We start from the raw sequence: 19,303 nt of genomic DNA, 5'->3' as shown, positions 1-19,303 counted from the left end.
AGTCCGGTAGGTGGCACGTTCTGCGCTTGCGCGTAAGGACCCGGCAGTGGGTGAATTAGCGCGATTACCAAGGCAACCGGGAGAGCGCAGTCTAGTTTAACGGTTTTGGAGTTCGTGCACATCAGGGAGGGGTAAGGGGGAGATCCCGCGCAAGCGCAATGTGGATTTAGAGCGGCGGCTCCTCCCTAGCGCTGGAAAAACGTGCCTCAGACCGCTACGCAGGCGCAGACGCCCCTTTCGCCGCCTCTTCAATCACCGTGCGCAGGCGCTCAAAGTCGCGCTTACAACCTAGGCAGCGGCCTCGTACACCCTTTGCCCCGCTGGCTGCTACTACCCCGTACACCTTCCTCGGTCCTCCGAGAAGTCGGGCTTTCCTCCGTGCTCTCCGAAAGATCCAGGTGCCAAGAGCTGAGACCCCGCCCCTCTTCGGTAGCTCTCGGACCCACCTCTCATCCGTTCTCGAAGCCGGAAGGAGCCGAAGCAATGGCGGAAAAAGCCGAACTTCACCCCTGCGCGTGAGACCTTCCCAAAGCAGTGGCGGAACGGAACGAAGTTCCCCGGAAGGGGCGGAGTGACCCAGTGGAACCTCCGGAAAGAGCCGAAGATTAGAATCGGGCTTAATCTCTTAAGGGGCCGTGAGCGAGCGCTGGAAACCTTCGGAAAGCGCCGAAGGCCTGGACGGTTAGGATTGTTGGAAGTGACCGACTGCTTGGACAGGCCCGGCAAGGGGTGGGACAAATCTCCAGAGGAACTGAGACGGTTTGAGGTGCAGGAAAAACCCGAGTCTTCAGAGGGGACTGGCGTAGGGGAGCGCGAGGACCCACGCAATCCTCCGAGCGTTGAAGCGCTCCTCCGAAAAGTTGCCGAGACTTGGGCAGCCGGTGAAACCCCCACATCGGGCGATTTGCGGGGCCGCCACCGCCGCCGCCGCCGCCGCCGCCAGACCTGACGGTCTACAGTCCGAGAAGAGCCGACAGCCTTCGGGGCTGAGCTCGGGGCAGTTCGAGGGGGGCGGGGCGGGCGGGACGAGGGGCGGAGTCGGGGCGGGGCCTGCGGGCTCGCTTGGGTAGGCGGCGGGGCGCCGGCGGGGACCGGAAGTGGCCGGGGCCAGCGGCGGAAGGAGCCTGAGCGGGCGGGCGGCAAGGCGAGGCGAGAGCTGCACCGGGCCCTGCGCGGCCGCCTAAGCATGTCGGACTTCGACGAGTTCGAGCGGCAGCTCAACGAGAATAAGCAAGGTGAGGGCGCTGGGGTTGGGGATGGTCTGCTGCTGCGCTCCGTGCTCCCTCCGCCATTTCCCCCTTGTTCCCTTCCCTAGGCCCGCGCGATGCCCCCCCACCCGGTCGGTGCCGCGCGCGCCTTGCTCACGTGACCTTCCCTTCTCGGAGCCGAGGGACGGGGTGGCGAACGGGGCTCAGGGCGCCTGCGCGCAGCGCTCTCCCGCGCCCACGTGGTCCCGACGGAGGCGGTGCGCTGCGTCGCGTTTGCGCGTCGAGAGCGCGCCGGATTCCTCTACCCGAGGTTTTTTTCTTTTCTCCTTTTTGATTTTTCTCTTTTATTTGAGAAAGATGAGTTAGGTCTCAACTCTGCGTTTGTCTTTCGCCTTGGCGCTTCCGCTTCCGGCTGGCGTACTTCTTTCTCCACGCCCCCTTTTTTTCCAAGATGGCGGTGGTGGGCGCCCCTCCCTCCCCCTTCCTTCACGTGGACCGGCGCCGCGGTCTTCCCGTGCTTGTAGGATTCGGAGCCTCCTCATATGTGAACATACATGCATATGTTTTGGTTTCTCCAGAACTCTACCGTCTCGGTGTCTCTGTGTCAGTCGCCGGTTGTGCGGCGCCATAGATGTGTCCGACACCTGTTCGCCCGCCAAAGGGGGAAGCCTCTGCATTCTTTGTGCTCCTGATGGGCATAAATCACAGGCCTTGGGGCTTTTGGCGGCCGAGAATCTTCCTGTTTTCCATGTCCCTAACAACCCCTAACCCTTGGGGTTTTAGGCAACCCCCAGGTCCTACATTATTCTAAACTCAGGCTTAGACCCAATCTCAGTATAGGGATAGGGAGATAGTCAACAGAGTGGGAGAGAGGGATCTGGCCCGTAAGCGGGTTAGTAAGGTAGGTACTCCTATGGTAGATCCTATACTATGGATCAGAAAGAAAGGCTCTGTCGGTGCTCGTGGGTTTAGGGATCCCGAGGAAAGAGTTGAGTTATAAGACATCCATCTCTACAAATCTCTCTCTCTCTCTTTTTTCTTATTTTGGTTTGAGACTTGAAGGGCTCACAGTTTTTTGTTTTTTTTTTTTAGGATTGAGGTTTAAAACTCTTGTGTTCGGAATACTGTTGACACATTGAGAATTCTTTGAAATGAAGGTGGAATTGAGAGAGAAACTGAAACAGTGCACATGGAAGAAGTAAATTTTCTGGGTGTTCTTAATGTGTTTGACTGCTTTGAGTAGGTGTACTGCTTAGCACTAGTTAGGAGCTTAGGAGTTGAACATACTTGAGTTCAAATACCTGCATTGATGTTCGGTAGGTATGTTGCTTTGTATCTGTCACGTGTATGCTGATCACCGAAATTTTATTAGTAACGGTGGCACATACTGATTAATTAAATTCAGGGCTTACCATGTACAGGCAATTTGTTAAGCTCTAATTTTTTTTCTTTCTTTTTTTTCTTTCGAGACAGGCTTTCTCTGTGTAGCTCTTGGTGTCCTTGAGTCCTTAAACTTGTGAAACTCAGAGATCTTCCTTCATCTGTCCCCCAAGGGCTGGTATTAAAGGCATGTGCTACCTGACTAAATAGTTTTAAGTGAATCCTTTGTAGCAGCCTTCTGAGGACAAAGTAATTTTCTGTTTATTGGGCAAGAAACTGAGGCGTGTAAAGTTCTAATTTTTATTTTCTCTTAAAAGCTCCATGCATTAGTCGGTGGAAAACTGTAGCTGAGATTATACGGAGCAGCGCATATATACTATGTGGCATGGATTATGCTGAGTGCCTAATTAGCCGTATTTGTTATTGTGAAAATTGGTGGTCTATGGCTCAGACCTGATGTTGGAGTTATAAAAGGATGGGGAAAATGGATGCTAAATATTATTCATTCCTATAAGAACTTGAGACCTGAGTGGTGTAGACTTAACCTTCATTCAAGGAAGAGAAAACTGGATACTTTTTAAAGCTGAATTCCTCTAGCTCTGACTGCAAAGCCAGTTCCACTGTGCGCCAAGTGGAGCTGCTTTAGCTGGTCTTTGAGGCTATGGTAGATGACTTTTTTGAGTCCCTGCTGGTGTTGGAAAGGTAATGAGCCCTGTCTCATGATGGTTGGCTGGTGGATGGATGCACATAAGACAGCTACAGTATAGCATTTAGAGCAAACGAAGTTTCCGTTTCTCAACTGTCTAGCATCAGTATATGCCAGAAGAAGGTTCCTGCTTTTTGCAATAAAGCTCTACCATCTTGCCACACTTGCTCTGTGTATCTCTGACCCAGCCTTCCTGTATCTCTCAGCTTCCTTAGTTCCCTAAGTCTCCAGGGAGTTTGTCTTTGTCTTAGGCACCCAGTGTTATCACTGCTTCATCTCTGGAGGTTTTTTTTTTTTTTTTTTTCCAGCAGGGAAGACATTTGGGATTTGTAAATGGCCCCTCTTCCAGAGCTATGTGGTGCTGTGCTTGTTCCAGTATTCCACATTGCTTGCCTCTTTCTAGCTCTTGATTGTTTTATTATTTGCATGAATGCATGCAAATTCTTTTTTATGCAAATTCCTTGCCTTTAGTTGATTTACCCAGACTCTGGAGTGAGTGTTCTGCCTGATCTTTTATCAAGAATATAGCCTACTGCTTAACTTATTGGCATTACAACTTCAATTTGGGCTTCACCATTTCCTAGCTGTTGAGCTTTAAGGAAGTCATGGTCTCCTCGTGCCTCAGTTTCTTTATCTGCTTTGTGAGCCTCTGACAGTTTCCAAAGCAGTATTGATAATGAAATGTAAATGAAGATATTCTGTCTTTGCAGATTCAGGTAGAAGTATCTCAAGGTTGATACTGTTTTCTTGGGTGCTTTTCTCAGTATTTATGGAGTTAAGATAGATTTCAAATTTTCCTACTTATTGCAGAAGAGAAGTACAAATGTGTGGTGAGTTTAAAATCTATTTTGAAAAGTTTCTCATTGCTTTTTCCTACTGCTAGTTTCATAAGTCAGTACTTTAGGATACACCTGTACAGTTTTTGAGAATTTTTTTTTTTTTTTGAGATAGGATCTCATTTAACTTACTAGCCTCCAACTCTTACTTCCTGTCTCAGCCTTCCAAATGGTGGAAATATAATTGTGCCTCATCACTCTTGGCTGTGTTCATTTGTGTGGGTGGGTGATGGTTTAGAAATCAGTGGTACCTTGGAATAAAGGAAATACATAAAGGTGATCGTGGTTTAGCCTCTACCTTGAGGTGCCAGTAATATTGTTGCATTTTTGTTTAAATTGGAGCCTAACTATGTAGGTCTGGCTGGCCTGGAACTTCCTGTGTAGACGAGGTTGGTCTCAAACTCGAGATCCATCTGCCTGCCTTTGCCCTCTGAGGCTTTTTGCCTTTTCTTGCAAGGGTGTGCTCTGTTAGTGGTCATAGCCTTGGGGACAAAGAAGCTAAGGAAGCAGAATAGATAATGAAGGTGCTTGTTTTAGTCCATCCTCCCTTCGGCTTTGAGGAAGTGTGAGGCAAGGAGGGTTTAGTGGTTTGGACTTCAACTTTGGATGACCATCAGTTGAAGGAGGTATCTTTTCCTTACTTTCTGTACATTCAGAACGAAGCCCCTCCCTTTTAGAGGGTGCTTGTTCTTCCATTACTTACCTAGTTGGGAAGGGATGGAGTTGAGTTTCCTCACTTCTTAGGGTTATTAGATCCTGCCAGGCACCTAACCCTTGGACCTGATGGTGGGACTGTGGGTACCAGCTGGTTGCAGAGTTTTTTTTCCTGAGGGGTTACTGGGTTTCTTCAGGAAAACATCATTGGGTCTCTTCCCCAGCCTCTAGCCCTGCCCCTCTCAGGGACGACCCTGGGTCAGGCCCCTCAGCCCTCGAGGGGGACCAGGAGCCAGCCTCCTCTGTCTTCTCTGGCTCCTCAGCTCCTCTTGAGCATCTTCAGGTATCTTACTCCCCGGGGGCATTTCCAGGCCCTGTCCCTTTGGTCCCTTCAGAGTCCTTGGGGGACTCGGGTGTGGACCCAGGAGGCCTGTTGTCTCCTTCCATTAAATCCCTTCCCTTGGGGGGGGGGTGGCTTCCCTGGGTCTTGGCAGAGCCACCAGCACGCGCAGGGTGGGCTGGGCCTACACTTACTCTCTACTCATCCCATTTCTTCTCATACTTCTCAAGAACGGGACAAGGAGAACCGGCATCGGAAGCGTAGCCACAGCCGCTCTCGAAGTCGGGATCGTAAGCGCAGGAGCCGGAGCCGAGATCGGCGTAACAGGGACCAACGCAGTGCCTCCAGGGACAGGAGACGTCGAAGGTACTAGAGCTCTGGGACCTGTAGCTGAACCCTCTGTCAGCCTGGGTCTGCATGGTTATTCTGTGTAGGTGCTGTTTGGTCTGCTTTGAATTCATTTTCTCATTTTATGGGATTTCTTCAGTTTCTCTGTTGGCAGTGTGGGTTGCTGGGGGCAATAGTTCCTGGGGACAGGGAATGAGTTGTTTTTTTTCCCCTCCCCCTCTAAAGGCAAAGCTTTCTCTGTTTTTAAGGGCCCAATTGGTTGTTCTTGCTCTCTGATTCTGTTTGGGGGCTGTATTGGAAAACACTGGCATTGTTCCTGCTTTCTTGGAGTTCTGGAGTAGGGCAGTATCTAAATCTTGGGCTTTTAATTTCCAGCTCCAGGCTGTTGGTTGTAGGGACTAGTTTTGGTATAGTGACTTAGAGTCATCTTCCTTTTCTGGGTTACCCTCATTTTCTATTCCTTCTAGGTAAGGAAGTGTGCGCTATGTGAAGAGTCTTTCTCCATACAGTCACAGTCGTCTAATTTCTCCCTGCTTCTCCTTGTCCTTACTTCCTCTTTCCTGGGAGTGGGAGGGTTGGGAGGGATTGGCAGGGCTGAGGGGGCCTGCATGTGCGTGTTCTCGGTCCTGCCTCAGTCCTGGGGTTCAGTGACCTTGATGGGGTATATTGGATGGGGAAGACAGAAGTCCCCAATCATTCCTCCCCATACCTTTCCCTCCCGCCCCCCAGCAAACCTTTGACCAGAGGAGCTAAAGAGGAGCACGGTGGATTGATGTGAGCTTCTCTTCTGTCCCTTCTGCCCCATGTCCACTCCCTCCTCCTTCCTCACCTGTGCATCTTGCCTGCCTTGCATTCTCACCCTGGCTCGAGCACTGGGGAAGAGGCTCTTATGCCAGTGTCCCTTCCCAGACCCAGCTCTCCCTCCTGGAGAGAGTGGCACTCATGTGTGGGAGGGTGTGGAGGTCTGGGAGGTGCTCCTGGCAGGGGAGTTGCAGGCCTATTGTTGGTCAGACTTCGGTTGCCCTGCCCCATTTTCCCCTCCCCCACTTCCCCAGTCGTTCCCCCCGCCATGAGAAGAAGAAGAAGGTTCGTAAATACTGGGACGTGCCACCACCTGGCTTTGAGCACATCACCCCAATGCAGTACAAGGCCATGCAAGGTAGGCCCTTCTCTGCCGTGGTCTGTTGTAGGGGTTTAATGTGTGTGTCTGTGCATGCGCGCATGTTCTTGGTGAGACTGAAGGTTCATACCCAAGGGCTTCTGGTACCTACCAAGGGAATCCCTGCTGGAGGAGGAAAGAAATCTTCCATTCTGGGCCCCTTAGGGAGCCAGGGTTTTTAGTTTTAGTAGTGGATATTGGATGGAGCCCTGCTGTTGAGTTTGACTTGGCTAATTGAAGAGCTTTCAGATGAAGTAGGCTGGAGGGTGGGTGGGGTGAGTGTATGAATGGTCTGAATGGTCCTGGTTTTAGGGTTGCTAATCTCTTTATACATCTTGAAGCTGCGGGTCAGATTCCAGCCACTGCCCTTCTCCCCACCATGACTCCTGATGGTCTGGCTGTGACCCCAACGCCGGTGCCTGTGGTTGGGAGCCAGATGACCAGACAGGCCAGACGTCTCTACGTGGGCAATATTCCTTTTGGCATCACTGAGGTACTGCCCTCCTCCTGTCCCTGCCCTCTCCCCTGTTTCCCCATCCTGTTCCTTCCCTCCCTTTATTCCCTTTCCCCAACCTGCACGGGTCAGACTCTGTTCCTGCAAGACCCCCCGGCCCCCTCCCAGATGGACGGATGGAGTTGAGCCAGCCAGGGGCCGGGCTGGGGGTGGCCCCTCCCTCCCTCCTCTTCCCCTCTCCCTTCTCCCTTTCCCCAACCTCCTCCAGCAACCCAGGGATCAAACACACACATAACGTACTTACCTACATATTGTACCTACGTGTTGGAGAGAGACAGAGAGGGAGACTCGGCACACATACAAACAGACGCACGTCCCTGCAGTTTTTCTGACATGCTCTCCTTTTCTGCCATCTATCCACATCCTTTCCCCACATCCCTCCCATGGTCGCTGTTCTTTTATTTTTTATAGTCCTGACCTCCCCAACCTTCCCCACCGCTCCTTTACCCCATCCCTCTCCCCCCCCTTCCCGTGGCACCCCCTGAGAATCCCGAGATCAAAGAGTTGTTTCCATTTCTCTTTAAAGTGAAATATTGTGGGGCTGAGATCCCTCGTAGCAACAAAAAGTTTGCTACCATCGTCGAAGGCAAGTAAGGTCCATTCTGACTTTCTCAACCTGCACTTTGCTACATTTGATAAACCAGCCCCCGGACTCCAGGGCCAGATCCCTCCACATCACTCTTTTCTCCTCCCCTCCCACCCTCCCCCTTTCTCCCCTGTTCCTCCACTCCTCCCTGCCCCTGCACTCTACTCTTTGTTCTGCCTCTCTGGGCTCCCTTCCTGTCCCTTTGCTTGTCTTTCTCTTCCTGCTTGTTACTCTCTTGCCTTTTCCTGCCTTGTCTGCACTGGGTATTTCTTCTTTGTGTCATCCTCATGTTTTTTTCTCTTGCTGTCATATTCTTCCATCTTTTCTTGAATAACTTTCATTATAATTTTTTGGGTTCCATGGCTCATCCCTCATGCCTGTCCTGTCTGGCCCATTGGCTCTTGTCTCCTGTCCTTTGGTATTGTTTCCTCTTTGTCTTCTCATTTTTCTCCTGCATTTGTTCCTACTATTGACCTCTACACTCCTGACCCATATTCCACTGTCCCTTTCCCTCCCCCTTCTCCCTTCCCTCATTCCTCTCCCATTACCCCCAAACCCCTCTGTGTCTCCCTCTCTCACCCTTCCCCTCCTCTCTCCACCTCCCTCCCCGCCCTCCCCTGTCTCCTATTCCCTCTGCAGGAGGCTATGATGGACTTCTTCAATGCCCAGATGCGCTTAGGGGGTTTGACTCAGGCCCCTGGCAACCCAGTCTTGGCTGTGCAGATCAATCAAGACAAGAATTTTGCCTTTTTGGAGGTGAGCTTTCCAGTGATGGAGTAAGGGATAGTGGACCTGGTCTGTGCTGCCCATGCTGACTGCCTTCTCTGCACCCCATTTTCCTTTTGGCTGCTGGAGGAGCCCTGCAGTCCTCATCTTGTCTTATGTCTTCCAGTGTTCTCTCTTGCCTGGGAGGCCTGTTTGGTCCCTACTTTATTGTTGTTTATTATTATTATTATTATTATTATTATTATTATTATTTTGAGACTCTTTGACCTAGGCCACACTGATCTTCTAGAGGGCACAATATGCTTCCTCCTATTTGGGGACTAGGCTGAGGCAATTCACTCTAGATGTTTATAAGTCACGTTTCTTGGCAGTTACTTTCCAACTCTCTGTGAAGACCTAACCGGACTCTGGGGCCATCCTCTTAAAACACAGTTGAGGTGTGGACATGATCTAGGCTGCTGAAGAGATTTTTGAGTATTCCCTCAGTCTGCACTTGCCCAAGAGTCCACTTTGATTTGTACTTTTGGAGACTTGAGCTTAAATGTTACTTCATCAGAAAGCCTGAGCTGTCATTGTCACCTAAGTCAGTTGGCCTAACTTTTCCATGCTGACTTCTCAGCAGTTGGTTCCTTCCCAACATTATCAGAGCTTGTGTGTTTGCTTTCATATCTGTTGAGTGCCAAGATACTTGCTTTCTATAGTATGAGCTTCTAGAAGCAATCTTCTAGCTCTTCCCATTGTCCAGCCCAGGGTTTGGTACATGACTTGTTTATACAAGAGGGAGGAAAGTTAAGAGTCTTGGGAGCTGGTTTCTGTTCTAGTCCCTGCCTAACCCTTAGCTCTGCTGCTGCTTTTCCTTCAGTTCCGGTCAGTGGATGAGACAACCCAGGCCATGGCCTTTGATGGCATCATCTTCCAGGGCCAGTCATTGAAGATTCGAAGACCTCATGACTACCAGCCACTGCCTGGCATGTCAGAGAACCCCTCTGTTTATGTGCCTGGTGAGTGGGAATTTATTGGTGTGTGTGTGTGCGTTACACTTCCCTTAACCCAGGTTCCTCCATTTAGCCCAGCTAGAATTGTTTGGAGATGGCGTGTGTGCTATGGCTGTTGATAGCTTGACAGGTGTCCTGGACCTCTGAGGTGGTAAGCCCTGATCTGAGAACTCATAGCTTGTAAATGTCAGAGCCAGGTACAGATCAGAGGTGTTCCTGGGAAGTGTGGAGCTTGCAGGTTGGGCATTGTTCCTGCCTTGGACTCTTGGCCCTAAAATTTTCAGGGCTTGTTGTGTGTATATGTATATCTATAGGTACATATCAATAGACTGTCTTCATAGTCCTGGTGTGTGGTCCTAGCATGTTGTTATTCACTCATTTCTGTGTCATGTGTTTTGGCTCTGTTTCCTGTAGTGCATGTAGTATCACCTCATTGGTGATTTAGTATCACCTCTGATTGGTCACAATAGATACTCAGTGTGAAATATTCAGACAGGGTCACTGAAAATAGGGTTTGTGTGTGAATTTTTTTTTTTTTTTTTTACATTCCGCACTAGTCTTTCAGAGTGTAAAGGCTCTGTGTATCTTCCTATAAGCTGTAGTTTGCTGATCCAGCATTTGGCAGGTAAGATGGGTTATAAATAGATATGTGTAGGCTGTTTGATGCCCTGCTGGGCTTCAGGAAGCACTGGTGCTAGAGTTCTAGCTAAGTGAGTGAGGCACAGGTCTGAGGCTGATTGGAATTTGTAGAATGTTGGGTCCTGCTGGCTGGTGCTCAGCATTTATAGGATGCCCATTGGAACCAAGTCACCCCTTTACATAAGAGAAGGGCCATATTCCTGCCAATGGAGGATTTGCAGTTAGGGCTCCAACTATCGAATGCTTTCTTACTGCAAGTTCTGGTGAGGTTGGTGCTTCTTTCCACTCTTTACATACCTAGGTCTAAAATGAACATGTTGGGGGCACAGCTACCTGAGTTCAGCAGGCAAGCATGGAAACCTGGACAAGGAGGGCTGCCCAGGGCATGAAGACACACAGAGGGTGGGAATTCCATCTTCCAGGCCTCCTTATAACATTTACTGAGAATACTTGCCAGACAGTCTGGGACCTCTGACATAGCTACACAATCTCCAAAGATCCTCTTTGGTTACTCACATAGGGAGGGAAAGGATGGGAATAGTTACAAATATATGAACAGTGGAGGTTAAGGAAAATGGGAGCATAGGAATTCAGTATAATTTTTATTGTTTTTATGGGCAGAGGTTGCAGTGCAGTTACAGTGCTTGCCTAGCATACAGGAAGTCCTGGGTTCATTACCCAGCACCGAATAAGACTGGGCATGGTAGTACATGCCTGTTATTACAGCACTGAGGAAGTGAAAGGTGGAGGTTCAGGAGAAATCCAATTTACTGTAGTACTGGGGATTGAACCTTTTACTAGTTAGGAAGGTGCCTTACCTCTGACCAAAAAGCCCCTTTGAAGTTGTTAAGTTGAGATATGGTTCAAGTTTGCCTAGGCAGGCCTGGAACTTGAGCCTCCTGGTCCCAGCTGTCTGAGTAGTTGGGATTATAGGCCTGTGCCACTAGGTCCAGGTTGCTCGATGACTTTGGGTACATCCTTTAGTTGAAGCTCTAGAACATCTTGTTTAAACCTCTTGCCACTAAATGTATCATTAAGATTGCTCTTTAATTACATAAATAACCAGCCACCTGCTGTTCTTACTGTGTGGTTTGCCAGGTGCTACCTGTCCCTGGATCATTGGAGTCATGACCCACTGCTTGTTTTTTACAAATAAATTTTGACACACAGGCCTTTTTTGTTACCTATTTTTATTCCTGTTGTCATTGTGGTACTAGGAAGTGAACTTAAGAGCCTTTCATGTGCTAAGCAGGTAGTCTGCCACTTGATATCCTCAACCTTTTTGCTAGTATTTCGAGGCAAGGTCTCTGTGTTACCCAAGGAGACCTTGAGCTTTTGGATCCTCTTGCATAGTTGGGATCACAGGCTTGTACTAGCAGGCCTGGCTTGAGTTTTTTTGTTATACGGTATACTGTGTATCCCAACCTGGTCTCCCAACTTGGCTTTCTGTCTCTGGTATTGGGATCACAAGCATGTGCCACACAACACCTGTCTCTCTTGAGTGTTAGTCACAGTTTGACATCTGCTATAGAATGTGGAATTGTCATTTCACAGAGGAGGAGAGCTATGAATGATGGTTAATAATTTGTCATGGTCATGAAATTCATAGGTATCCTGGGCTGTACAGGTTTGTCCTAGAGTCCCTGCCTAGCTTTTCTCTGTACTCGTGTTAACCTTTGTGCTGAAAGCATGTAGATACAGGCATAGTTACTTTGGATTATGCTGCTAAGTGGCAAGGCTCTTCTGTAGGGAGTCTCTGCTCTGTTTTGATTAAACACTAGGAAGATCACTCGTGAGTCTCTCTGGATGTGCCTACTTGAAGAGGCCTGGCTTTGCAGCTCTGACTGTGCTTCCACACACCATTACTACTTTGGAGGAGGCAGCAGCAAGTAGAATTCTGCCTGAAGGTCCCCTATCTTGTTTTCTGAACTTGCTCTTCCGAAGGAGGAAAACAGATGTCACTACATAGACTAAAGAGGAAAAGCTTATGATGAAATCCAATAAACTTCTTGATCATAGGGTTAAAAAACAGCTTGTAAATTGGAAGGCTGACTTCTTCCCTGGTGAGAGTATGGGCTGGTAATTTTACATTGACATCATCTGGAGTGGAATCTGGAGCTCTGTTTCCACGGAAATGAAGCTCTTCTACTACAAGTGTTAGCACCTTGTATGCCTGGGATTCAGTAGCTTGTGTATGTGCCCTGTATGTGGTGTGGTGATTGCCTGTCTTGTAGGTGTAGGCAGCCAAGAATTGAATGCAGCTTGGGTCCTACCTTGTGCTGCTTCTGAGATACAGCACAGTAATTACCATACTGTACTTGGGGTGTAGCTGCTGCCTTGCTGCTCACTTGTCAGAGGCTGGTGCAGAGCCAAGACTGCTGAGCTCCCTTTGTTGAGTTGGGCTCTAGAAGTCACCTTTATCTTCTGCATTAAGCTGGGACTTTTGTACCTACTGTGTGAGGTAAATTAAACTTTTCAGTTTCATTTTGTCTGCATACAAGGCTGTACTGTATGCATGCCTGGTGCCCAAAGGAGGTCAGAAGAGTGAGAGTTGAATTTCCCTGGAACTGGAGTTAGGGATGGTTGGGAGTCATCATGTGTGTGTTGGGAAACTGCACCTGGGTGCCCTGCAAGAGCAGCAGGTGTTCTTAACTGCTAAGCCATCTCTCCAGCCCCAGGTAGAATTTTAAAGCGGTTGGCCCTGGCTTATGGCAGCCCTGGATGTGGCCTGGCTCTCAATGCTTCTGCTTGTCATAGTGGCACTCCAGCTTAGGTCTGTTGTAGTCTGTCTGACTCCACTACTGGGATACATCTGGGTTGCTTAGAAATATCTGAATTGATGCCTGCTGGGGCTAAAGAGTTGACAGTGGGGGCAGATGATAGCCTGGAAGATTGATGGGGCACAGTGGTTCAGGCTCTAGGCTGTGTCCCTTTAGTATCTTCCTTGATGCTTTTCTAGATTCCAATGGATCATTGTGCTTAGTATTGGGGAAAGCTGAAAAAATAGAGGCTATTCATAGTTGGACTTTTGAACTGAGGAGTTAAGGCTAGATTGATGCTGGGACCTGATGATGGCTCTTAATAATTAAAAGTGTTAATATTGGTGAAGTTTGTGTGATGTGCTAAGAAGTGTTTGGCTATCACCTATACATGGATCCAGAGTTGAGTAGAGAAGTCGTGCAAAACTCAGTTGATAATCACCATGTAGTTATTTTTATATTGGAGTGTTATATGGATCCTGAACATGCCTTCTCAGTCACCACTGCTGTGGCAGCCAGTACCAAGGCATGTTCTGAGATTCTTCATGTCACATTACCTCAGAAGGCAAGCCACCCCTGAAGAGGCTACAGGACCCTGAAGACAAAGGATTGAGCAGTTGAATGAGATGAGATGTTCCTAGATGGTTGTCAGTTCTTAGGGGGATGTTTCATGTTTAATTGTTGCTGTTTTATGCTCGTGTACTTGTCAGAAAAAGGGGATGTGTGGACAAGATTGAGATGGGTATAGTTTAGCTTCCTCCAATCTTTATTGGATATCTTAGGTAGGATAAGACTTGTGAAGGGGCTCACTGTAGAATTTTTTTTTTTTTTTTTTTTTTTGAGACTGATCCTTCTGCCTTACCCTCCTAAATGCTGAAAGATAAGTGTGTATGTCACCACTCCCAACTTTCTTACTTGGTGTTGGGTAATGACTTTATTGGAGTTGAAATCTTTATATACCTTTTTTTGTCTTTAGGAGTTGTGTCCACTGTAGTCCCAGACTCTGCCCACAAACTGTTCATCGGGGGTTTGCCCAACTACCTGAATGATGACCAGGTAAATCCTCTTCTCCTTTGCTAGCTACCTCTCTCAGCCTGACCAAATCTTGATGGATTTTTGGGCCTTTACAGGTGAAAGAGCTGCTGACATCCTTTGGGCCTCTTAAGGCCTTCAACTTGGTCAAAGATAGTGCCACAGGGCTCTCCAAGGGCTATGCCTTCTGTGAGTACGTGGACATCAACGTTACAGATCAGGTGAGCCCTGAGTGCCTAGCTGCTTGCTCCATCTGCCTTTCCTAACCTGCTCTGTTTCCAAGCTTAGTTCTTGGGCTGGGGGGGAGGTGGTTAATCTGAAGCAAGGCCTTGTGGGGACTCACTCCTTTTCCCTTGGTTTGCCTCTTTCCAAACTTAATGCCCTTTGCCTTCCACTCTTTCCCAACCAATGCCTGGTTCTTTGGGGGAAATGCTGGACCCCCTGATTCCTGACCTGTACCTCTCCTGCACCCCTTCCACCCTTCATCCTCTGACCATAGGCCATTGCTGGTCTGAATGGGATGCAGCTAGGGGACAAGAAGCTGCTTGTCCAGAGGGCGAGTGTGGGAGCCAAGAATGCCACGCTGGTGAGCCTCCCGGCACGTCATCTTCCATTGGCTAGAGGGACCTTGGGGGTGGGAAGGGTTGGACGGGAAGGTTTTCTTAAGTTCTGCCCCAGTTTTCATGGGAGGGGATTTGGGCAATGGGTTTTTAAGTGTTTAAGTAGAGGAATGATCCCCCTAGTTGGATGTGAGAGGCACAAGTGTGAATGGAGGGAGGCTAGTCTGAGCCATTCTGTGATATCTCTGTTCTCCCTGACCCCACAGAGCACCATCAATCAGACACCTGTGACCCTTCAAGTGCCTGGCCTGATGAGCTCTCAGGTGCAAATGGGCGGTCACCCAACTGAGGTCCTGTGTCTCATGAACATGGTGCTGCCTGAGGAGCTGCTGGACGATGAGGAGTATGAGGAGATTGTAGAGGATGTAAGAGACGAATGCAGCAAGTATGGGCTGGTCAAGTCCATTGAAATTCCCCGGCCTGTGGATGGCGTCGAGGTGCCTGGCTGTGGAAAGGTCAGGGTACCCTGTTTGTTTTGTGTGCTCTCCTTACCACCCTCTGCACCCCTCAATACCTTTCTCTTCGGCTATGGGTAATTCAGGGGACCCAGAGAGGATCAAGGCCTTCTGGGGACTTCGGGCTTGTAGTGGATTTGGGCTCTATATTGATGTGACTTGGTTCAGAACCTATTTTTTTTTCTCTCTTTTTTTCTTTTTTTTCTTGTGGGATCCTTTTGCAAGTAGCTTTGCCTGCCTTGTCTGTGAGGTGAAGAGAAAGTTACCACATACCTCACTATGTATCTCATGTGCCAAGTATTCCTTGAAGCTGCATTTGTATTCTCTTAGTGGTTCCTGAGCCTTTTCGTAGGGTGTGGCACAGAGGTGATAAGCCACGCAGCTAGGCATCATGTTTGTGATTTTTATTTCAGAAGCCACTGAATTATTACTTTTGCACTGTGCTAGGTTTATATAAGTGCTGATGTCCACCTTGGAAGGTGTTGCTGAGGGTTGGTGGCACTCAGATTTGGTGGTGAACAGAGCTCTTAAACACAAATGCCCGTTGGGGACACTGTTGCTAGGGTGTTGTGTTGGGCAGTACTGAAGATCGAATTCAGGGCATTTCATATGCTAGCTAGACAAGTGTTTTACCACTGAGCCACATTCATAGGCCCAGGTTCTAGTTTAGATAGGTGGTTAGTAGTTGAAAGGTGGCAGTAAGGCTCAGTGAGGTGAGGTTATCTTGCTATTCAGTCTGTCCTAGGCCAATGGACAGAAAGCAAGAGACCCCAGGTAGTTGCTGGTGTGTGTGGTTGGTAGTGGGAATACTCAAAGTAGGGACTTGTTCTGCTCCTGTACAGTTGATTGCTGCATGGCAAGATTGTGGATTAGTGAGAGAAGGGCAGGATGTTCAGCCATTGGTTTCTTGGAACCACTGGTATGGCTGAAAGGGATATGAGCAGGATTTGTGAGAGAAGAGGCCACCTTTGCAGGAAAAACTGGGGAGGTCCTTATGAACTTGAGGAAGAAGCCTAGAGATTTCTTGTAGAGGAGTAGGGATTCAAGGATAGAGGAAGGCTGATGTAATGACAGCTAGTACGATGAATGTATGAAGAGGGTCGAGACATGAGCCAGGTGATCTATGAGGGTTTTTTAAAATTTAATTTTATCATTATTTTTGTTTGTTTTTTGATACAGTGTTTCTCTGTGTGTAACCCTGCCTGTCTAGGACTCACTTTGTAGACCAGGCTGGCCTTGAACTCAACAGAAATCTGCCTGTGTCTGCCTCCCCTCCTCTTTCTCTGATGGGATTATAGGCATGTGCCACTGTGCCCTGCAAGTTTCTTTTAATCTGGGAGAAAGACGGTGGTGTGCTTCAAAGTGTGGTCCTGTGCTGGAGGATAGGTATGCTACTGCATACAGTCCTGTAAGGTGATATCATTTAGTGATACTAGGTAGTTTGTATTTCCCATAAAATTTGAAGTGGTGAAATTGCCCAGTGACGTTCAGAACTACATCTCTGTCCATAAGTGACTATAATGGGTGATGAGAGAAATGGATGGGTTGGGGAAGCTTGATCCTTTAACGGACCCTATCTTGGTGATAGGTATGGGTTTGCAGAGATGGGGAGGGAGAAAGCCCAGGAGATGCTGAGAAGCATGTGAGAAGCAAGGCTGGTGAGCAGGTGAGCTGGAGGGCCACAGCCAGCTTTGGGCCCACTGCCTTTGAGGTTACTTAGATACTGTAATAGAGATTGCTAGAAAGCAGTTGGCTGGGCAGATGGGAACGCCAAGTGGGTGAGGATTCATAAACTCACATGTGGGAATTCATAAGGGAAGCTGGCCAGGTTTCAGGTGCACCTTGGGAATGAGGCAGAGGCCTTGCGGTGGTGGTCTAAAGGAAGACTATCTGGCTAAAAAGCCGCCTGCCTGCTTCTGTGCCAGTATTTGATATGCCACTGTCAGTCTGCTTCAGTCTGGCACATTAATTAATATGGAAGCCTGGCTTAAGGGGGGGGGGGAGGTTGAATAAATAAAGGAGAAAGTGAATGCAGAGACTGGCTTCTTGAACAGCTGACTTTTTTTTTTAATTGCTTTTCTTCGTTTGAGATGGGGCTTTTCTTCGTTTGAGATGGGGCTTTTCTTCGTTTGAGATGGGGTTTTGCTATATTGCCTAGGCTGGCTAGCCTTGAAATCATGGTACTACAAGCATGTACTACTATATGCACCTTGTTATTCTGTTCTTAAACTTGTCTTCTAAAACGAAGAGACTGATACAGATGTTTAATATATATTACTCAGCTTTAAGTTACTAATATTTTGGGGGGTGGTTTTAATTGTCTCTGCTTTGAGATTGGGTCTTATTGTGTAGCCCATGCGGTCCTTGGGCCAGTGAGCCTGAGCCTCTCTGGTGCTGGAATTGGAGGTGTGTATCCTCAACACCTAGCTTACGCAGTGCAGTACACAAAGCATGTCTCAGAGTTCATCTTAGAAACTTAGCACTACTTCTCAATTATTGACATTTTGGAATAGATAAGTGTTTTGGGGTTTGCCAGTGAATGAGTAGGTGCCACACCTTCTTTGTGATAACAGACATGACTCATTATCTTCCAGGGGCATATTCTGTCCCTAGTTGAGAACCAGTGTGTTAGCCTGATAGCCTCACTTTTTTTTTTTTAACCAAAGAATGCCATATTACAGCAAACAAGTCTTCATTACTTTCTTGGTGTCTAGTCTAGCTAAGTTTTTTTCCAAATGTTAATGTCTCCAAAATGTCCAACCCCCGAATTCAGTTGTGGTTTCTTTTCTTTAAAAAAAAAAAAACATTTTAAACTTATTTTTGTGTTTCTGCAAGCATGGAACAACTTTCAGGAGGAGTCAGATCTTTCCAAAATTGGTCAAGGAGGTTGAATCAGGGTGTGAGAGTTGTACAGCAAGTGTTTTTTACCCACCAGACCATCTTGTTGGTCCCATCAAGTTTCTGTGAGTTTTATCTCATATTCTCTCACTCCATTTTAAAGTCAAGCTGGTTTGTTTGTTGAAGTAGGGCAGTGGTTGTACAGTTCCCTGTGTTAGGTGAGCAGATGGTTCAAGCAAGATAGATGAATAGATGGGCTTCCTTTAATCCGTTTTGGGCTTGAATCGTAATTTCTGAGCTTTTTTTACCTACTGTCTGGGGAGAGCATGACTTGTAGTGGCTTGGGGAGCTCTCTGCAGCCACTTGCCCTATGAACTCCGATGACTTAGGCCTGCTTGTTATCATTTCTGTGATGTGTCTGTTCTGTGCTCTGTTGTTGGGTCTTTGAGAACATTTGGGTGAGCACCCTCAAACTTCCTCTCTGCAGTTTGTGGTGAGTGTTCTCTCATTTCCTGTGTTGATTTGGACTTAATGCTGACTAGTTGCCAGGAGCCAGCCTTTTCACAGATCTGCCTCTTGTTCCTACAGATCTTTGTGGAGTTCACCTCTGTGTTTGACTGCCAGAAAGCCATGCAGGGTCTAACCGGCCGCAAGTTCGCCAACAGAGTGGTGGTCACAAAATACTGTGACCCTGACTCTTACCACCGTCGGGACTTCTGGTAGAGGTGGTCAGGGGAGGGTGGGGGCAGGGTTGGCTGGGGACTTTCTCCCCACCTGCCTCCCCCTCCTTTCTCCCCTCTGAAGATGATGGGCAGAGGAGTGACAGCCGAATGACAGCCGGCAGCAACTGGAATGGCAGCAATTAAGGGGGGTGGGGGGTGGGGGGCTAGGGCAGGAAGGGGGCTGGGCAAGTGCACACAGGCCCACCACAGATACATGCATCCACACAGAGACACAGAGGGAAGGGGCTGGGATGGGGACTGTGTGCACAGCAAGGGCGGGTAGGACCCCCACAGCCCCTTCCCAAACAGCCTCTTATTCCTTACACCTCTTTCCTTCTCCCTTTCCCCATGGTAGGAACATAGTGTGTTTATATTTTATGGCCAAACTATTTTGAATTTTGTTGTCTGGCCCTGTGCCCTGCCCTCTCCCTTTGCAGGACCACACCTCCCATCCTCCGGCTTCTGGTCCTCCCTGTTCTACACCCTGGTTTCTTAAGTAGTTGGTTCTTATTCTTTTCATGACCCTCAGCCCGTGGTCTCTGTCCTGCTCCTCCTCTCTGTGGCAGTTTCATATTTGCTAATACGAATTTGCTCATTAAACATTTTGTTGTATTTTATTTATGGAGCCCCTTCTGTGTCCAGTGTGTCTGCCCGTCTCTTTCGGTCGTGGGTGTGGAGGGAGGCGGGTCCCACAAGAGAGTGCCCAGGTGGTAGTTCAGACGGTTCCGGTGTCCCGAGCTCTGTTGCGGAAGTGACGTGAGGGCACGCGGACGTAGTCCCGTGCGC

At 48.4% G+C, this 19,303-nt stretch overlaps 1 protein-coding gene across 5 annotated transcripts; it reads left to right on the top strand.

Annotated features, from left to right (window-relative positions):
- Positions 1 to 1,099: 1,099 nt before the first annotated feature.
- U2af2 (U2 small nuclear RNA auxiliary factor 2) lies at positions 1,100 to 19,134 on the top strand. Of its 5 annotated transcripts, none has more exons than XM_021663511.2 (12): positions 1,100 to 1,235; positions 5,355 to 5,490; positions 6,202 to 6,246; positions 6,528 to 6,631; positions 6,973 to 7,124; positions 8,371 to 8,487; positions 9,320 to 9,458; positions 13,827 to 13,906; positions 13,981 to 14,103; positions 14,382 to 14,468; positions 14,709 to 14,957; positions 18,384 to 19,134. In XM_021663511.2, exons 1-12 carry the CDS (start codon positions 1,187 to 1,189, stop codon positions 18,516 to 18,518), a joined length of 1,416 nt encoding a protein of 471 aa, XP_021519186.1. In that variant the 5' UTR covers positions 1,100 to 1,186; the 3' UTR covers positions 18,519 to 19,134. The 5 variants fall into 5 exon arrangements, with proteins under 5 accessions (XP_021519186.1, XP_021519185.1, XP_060223088.1 ...); XM_021663510.2 differs by having other exon boundaries at positions 14,382 to 14,480; XM_060367105.1 differs by lacking the exon at positions 6,202 to 6,246.
- Positions 19,135 to 19,303: the final 169 nt, after the last annotated feature.

This window comes from Meriones unguiculatus, chromosome 14, assembly GCF_030254825.1.
Source record: "Meriones unguiculatus strain TT.TT164.6M chromosome 14, Bangor_MerUng_6.1, whole genome shotgun sequence".
In the NCBI taxonomy this organism is placed as follows: Eukaryota; Metazoa; Chordata; class Mammalia; order Rodentia; family Muridae; genus Meriones; species Meriones unguiculatus.
The sequence above is the reverse complement of the archived record's forward strand: the minus strand, read 5'-3'. Positions and strand labels throughout refer to the sequence as shown.

What these genes read in the sequence shown, in the direction of transcription:
- U2af2 (XM_021663510.2), top strand. Translation starts at nt 1,187, where the DNA reads ATGTCGGACTTCGACGAGTTCGAGCGGCAGCTCAACGAGAATAAGCAA. An exon ending in AGGGACAGGAGACGTCGAAG is followed by an intron (nt 5,491 to 6,201) that starts GTACTAGAGCTC and finishes CCCGCCCCCCAG; the next exon opens with CAAACCTTTGACCAGAGGAG. An exon ending in CCACGCTGGTGAGCCTCCCG is followed by an intron (nt 14,481 to 14,708) that starts GCACGTCATCTT and finishes CTGACCCCACAG; the next exon opens with AGCACCATCAATCAGACACC.